Source organism: Triticum urartu, chromosome 1A (genome assembly GCF_056163025.1).
Source record: "Triticum urartu cultivar PI428250 chromosome 1A, HENAU_Tu73, whole genome shotgun sequence".
NCBI lineage: Eukaryota > Viridiplantae > Streptophyta > Magnoliopsida > Poales > Poaceae > Triticum > Triticum urartu.
The window spans coordinates 387,829,162-387,834,756 of NC_141873.1; the positions used below are offsets into that span (position 1 = coordinate 387,829,162).

General features: G+C 45.5%; 1 protein-coding gene across 1 annotated transcript; it reads left to right on the top strand.

Moving 5' to 3' along the window:
• The first annotated feature begins 4,532 nt into the window (after positions 1–4,532).
• LOC147991368 (uncharacterized) lies at positions 4,533–5,375 on the top strand. Its single transcript, XM_087538642.1, has one exon. The coding sequence runs from the start codon at positions 4,533–4,535 to the stop codon at positions 5,373–5,375; it is 843 nt and encodes a 280-aa protein (XP_087394768.1).
• The last annotated feature ends 220 nt before the right edge of the window (positions 5,376–5,595 follow it).

The following is a 5,595-nucleotide window of genomic DNA, read 5'->3' on the forward strand; positions in this document are numbered from 1 at the left end:
GGGGGGTGGGCATGCCCCTGACCCTCGTGGCCACTCATAAGGCGGTTGGTTCCCTTCTTTCACCACAAGAAAGCCAATATCCGGATAGAAACCGTGTTAAAATTTCAGCCCAATCGGAGTTACGGATCTCCGGGAATATAAGAAATGGTGAAAGGCCAGAATCTGAAACACAGAAATAGAGACAGACAAATCTAATCTCAGAGGGGCTCTCGCCCCTCCGCCGCCATGGAAGCCATGGACTAGGGGGTAAACCCTTCTCCCATCTAGGGAGAAGGTCAAGGAAGAAGAAGAAGAAGAAGAAGAAGAAGGGGGCTCTCTCCCCCTCTCTCCTGGTGGCGCCGGAACGCCGCCGGGGCCATCATCGTGTGACAACGATTTACACCAACACCTCTGTCATCTTCACCAACATCTTCATCACCTTCCCCCATCTATCTATAGCGGTCCACTCTCCTGCAACCCGCTGTACCCTCTACTTGAACATGGTGTTTTATGCTTCATATTATTATCCAATGATGTGTTGCCATCCTATGATGTCTGAGTAGATTTTCGTTGTCCTATTGGTAATTGGTGAATTGCTATGATTGGTTTAAATTGCTTCTGGTTATGTTGCTGTCCTTTGGTGCCCATCATATGAGCACGCGCGTGGATCATACCATAGGGTTAGTTGTATGTTGATAGGACTATGTATTGGAGGGCAAGAGTGACAGAAGCTTCAACCTAGCATAGAAATTGATGCATACGGGATTGAAGGGGGGCCAATATATATTAATGCTATGGTTGGGTTTTACCTTAATGAACGTTAGTAGTTGCGGATGCTTTCTAATAGTTCCAATCATAAGTGCATAGAATTCCAAGTTAGGGATGACATGCTAGCAGTGGCCTCTCCCACATAAAACTTGCTATCGGTCTAGTAACGTAGTCAATTGCTTAGGGACAATTTCGCAACTCCTACCACCACTTTTCCACGCTCGCTATACTAACTTTATTGCTTCTTTGCCTAAAAATAGCCCCTAGTTTTTATTTATGTGCTCTTTATATTCTTGCAAACCTATCCCGTTACACCTACAAAGTACTTCTAGTTTCATACTTGTTCTAGGTAAAGCGAACGTTAAGCGTGCGTAGAGTTGTATCGGTGGTCGATAGAACTTGAGGGAATATTTGTTATACCTTTAACTCCTCGTTGGGTTCAATACTCTTACTTATCGAAAGAGGCTACAATTGATCCCCTATACTTGTGGGTTATCACACTTCCACCAAGAGAAATTTGATTCCCCCCACTAATCCCTTGCGGATCTTGTTACTCTTGGGTGCTTGAGCACCCTAGACGGTTGAGGTCACCTCGGAGCCACATTCCATTGTGATGAAGCTCCGTGGTATCGTTGGGAGCCTCCAATCAAGTTGTGGAGATAGCTCCAACCTTGTTTGTAAAGGTTCGATCGCCACCTTCAAGGGCACCACTAGTGGAATCACGGCATCTCGCATTATGTGAGGGCGTGAGGAGAATACGGTGGCCCTACCGGCTTGTTGCGGAGCATTGTGCCTCCACACCGCTCCAACGAAGACGTACTTCCCTCAAAGGGAGGGAACTTCGGTAACACATCCTCGTCTTCACCTGCTCCACTTGTGGTTATCTCTTCCCTTTACTTTGTGCAAGCTATTATTGTGTTGTATCCTTTGCTTGCACTTGTTGTTGTTGTTGCTAGCATCATATAGGTTGCTCACCTAGTTGCACATCTAAACAACCTATTTGTTGCTAAACCTAATTTGTTAAGAAACGCTAAATATTGGTAGTTGCCTATTCACCCCCCTCTAGTCAACCATATCGATCCTTTCAATTAGTATGAGAGCCTTGTCTCTTTATTAAGGGTTTTACCACCCGAATAGTATGGTTGACTCCGAGGAGGAAGTGCCCAAGGCCGTGGAGGTGACTTCGATCACTCAAGATGACTTAAATGAAGTTGTGGCTTCACTTAAGAAGTCTATGACGACCGAAGTCAAGTCAATGATTAAAGAACTACTTGAGGGGATGAAATCCACTCCCGATCCCTTGCTTGTGGTTAATCCCACGGCATCGGAGTCAGAGGCCAATTCCGCCAAGGAAGCGGCTAAGGGTACTCATGTTCCTTCTCCTCATGACAAGAGTGGGAAAGGAACTATTGCCTCAGTTCCCCCTCCCCCGGTCTATGGAGGATCGGTCCCCATAGCTCACATTAATATTCATGGTCCTCCTCCCAAGCTTGTTAAGGGTGATTTTGCTAGTTGGGTCTTCCGCATTAAGTCTCATTTGAATCATTGCTCAACTAACCTTTGGAGAATCATTGAGCAAGGCTTCTACCTGCATGATCCAAACAACTTCACCCCAAGAGAAGAAGTGGACAATCAATACAATCACTCCATTTTGTTCATCCTTCAAGAAGCGGCTCCTCCTGAAGACCTTGCGCACCTACGACCTTTCACTCGTGCAAAGGATTGTTGGGATCACATTGTCTCTATGTATAAGTGGAGCTCAAGCATCCAACGGTCCAACTTTGAAGTGTTCCTTGATGAGGCCGATGAATTTGTGATGCTTGAAGATGAGGATCCTAAAGGAAATATGCCCTAGAGGTAATAATAAAGTTGTTATTTATATTTCCTTATATCATGATAAATGTTTATTATTCATGCTAGAATCGTATTAACCGGAAACTTGATACATGTGTGGATACATAGACAAAACACAGTGTCCCTAGTAAGCCTCTACTAGACTAGCTTGTTAATCAAAGATGGTTAAGTTTCCTAGCCATGGACATGTGTTGTCATTTGATGAACGAGATCACATCATTAGGAGAATGATGTGATGGACAATACCCATTCGTTAGCTTAGCATAATGATCATTAAGTTTTATTGCTATTGCTTTCTTCATGTCAAATACATATTCCTTCGACTATGAGATTATGCAACTCCCGAATACCGGAGGAATACCTTGTGTGCTATCAAACGTCACAACGTAACTGGGTGATTATAAATATGCTCTATAGGTATCTTCGAAGGTGTTTGTTGGGTTGGCATAGATCGAGATTAGGATTTGTTACTCCGAGTATTGTAGAGGTATCTCTGGGCCCTCTCGGTAATGCACATCATGATAATCCTTGCAAGCAATGTGACTAATGAGTTAGTAGCGGGATGATGCATTGCGGAACGAGTAAAGAGACTTGCCGATAACGAGATTGAACTAGGTATGAAGATACCTACGATCGAATCTCGGGTAAGTAACATACCGATGACAAAGGGAATAACATATGTTCTCATTATGTGGGAACCAATATGAGCATCCAGGTTTCGCTGTTGGTTATTGACCGGAGAGGTGTCTCAGTCATGTCTACATAGTTCTCGAACCCGTAGGGTCTGCACGCTTAACATTCGATGATGATTTTGTATTGTATGAGTTATGTGATTTGGTGACGGAATGTTGTTCAGAGTCCCGGATGAGATCACGGACATGACTAGGAGTCTCTAAATGGTCAAGAGGTAAAGATTCATATATAGGACGATAGTATTTGGACACCAAAAGTGTTCTAGGGGTACCGGGTACGTATGGGGTCACCGGAAGGGGTTCCGGGCAACCCCTGGCAAACTATATGGGCTTAATGGGCCTAGGGAGGGACAGACCAGCCCACAGGGGGCTGGTGCGCCCCTCCACCAGTCCGGCCAGACCTAGGGAAGGAAAGGGAGAAGGGCTAGCCCCTCTTTCCTTCCCCTTCTCAAGGGAGAAAGGAAAGGGGGGCGCCACCTCCTCCTTCCTTCTCCTAGTGCCAAAACAAGGAAGGGGGCGAATTGGGGTGGGAACCCAAGTAGGGTTCGACCTACTTAGGCACTCCCTGGCTGCCTCTTCCCCCCTCCAACCTATATATATATGTGGGGAGGGGGCGCCTAGAGGACACACCATCAATTGTTAGCCGTGTGCGGCGCCCCTCTCCACGGTTTACGCCTCCGGTCATATCATCGTAGTGCTTAGGCGAAGCCCTGCGTGGATCACTTCACCATCACTGTCTCCACGTTGTTGTGCTGACGGAACTCATCTTCTTCCTCGACACCTTTGCTGGATCAAGAGGACAAGGGATGTCATCGAGCTGAACGTGTGCAGAACTGGAAGATGCCGTGCGTTCGGTGCTTGATCGGTCGGAACGGGAAGAAGTTCGACTACATCAACCGCATTGTCAAACGCTTCCGCTTTCGGTCTACGATGGTACGTTGACACACTCTCGCCTTCTCGTTGTTATGCATCTCTTAGATAGATCTTGCATGAGCGTAGGAATTTTTTTGAAATTGCATGCTACGTTTCCCAACAGATCCACGTGATCTTTACCGGAGGGTGACCACTCTTGTGGTTGCTCTCCAAGACCATGGAAGCAAAGATATAGATGACACTTGGATCAAGTGCAAGTTCCTCAAGGCCATCATGCCATTCAACAAAGCCATGTCTTCCATGATTCGACAAAGGCCGAACTTCCACACCCTAACCTCAAGTGAAGTGTTGGATGAGTTCATTGCCATGAACATCATGAACAAGACCGCCGACAATGCTCTTGCTCGTGTCCGGTCAAAGAAAAGCACTCCCACCCTTGCTTTGAAGGCCAAGGTCATTCCGGAAGAAGAAGAAGAGGAGTGTGGCCCCGAAGACACCAAATATGCTTATCATGAGCACATAGCCCTTGCGTCAAGGCAAATTTGGAGCAACAAGGGGAACTCAATGCCCAACTTCACCAAGAACAACTCAAGTGGGTCAAAGATCAAGCAACGTGTAAGAACTTGCTACAATTGTGGCAATGTGAGTCACTTTGTGGTGGATTGCCCCTACGAGAAGAGGGAAGACAATGGTGGGAAGCTCATTCGCAAAGATAAAGCCAAGTCCTTCCCTGGTAAGAACAACTTCACCAAGAAGACTCCTCCAAAGGGCTTGGTGCCACATGAAGAGTACCCCTCAGATGATGATGAGGAAGATACAAGTGGAGAAGGAATGGCAACGACAACCATTGCCATTGCTACATCTTCTCCCTCCAAGGTGTCTCTCTTTGGTGCCCCCAACGAAAACACCATTGCCAAGTGTCTCATGGCCAAAGGTATCAACAAGGTAACTTCTAACATCAAAACCACCATCATTACTACTCCTTCATTGTTATATTGTGTAGACGGTAGTGAGGTGGAGAAAGTTGATGAGAATGAGTTTACCAAGTTTGTGAGTAAACTCAAGTGTGAGTCCAAGAAGCACTTAGTTGCTCTCTTGGAACAACTTGGTGAGGCCAATGATATCATTGAGTCGCATGAGGATACTATCTCCAAGTTGGAGGGGCATAGCCGTGACAAGGAAAAAACACCAACTAGCACTGGGCACTAGGTTAATAAGTTAGTCCCAAAAATAATATAAAATAGCATATTAATGCATATAAAACATCCAAAACAGATAATATAATAGCATGGAACAATAAAAAATTATAGATACGTTGGAGATGTATCAGGGGCACGCCATGCTGTTGTGGGTCCCTTGGACCTTGTCCTGACCTAATTCTAGCACTATATATATATATATATATATTCTATCTTCTAAAGAAAAAAAT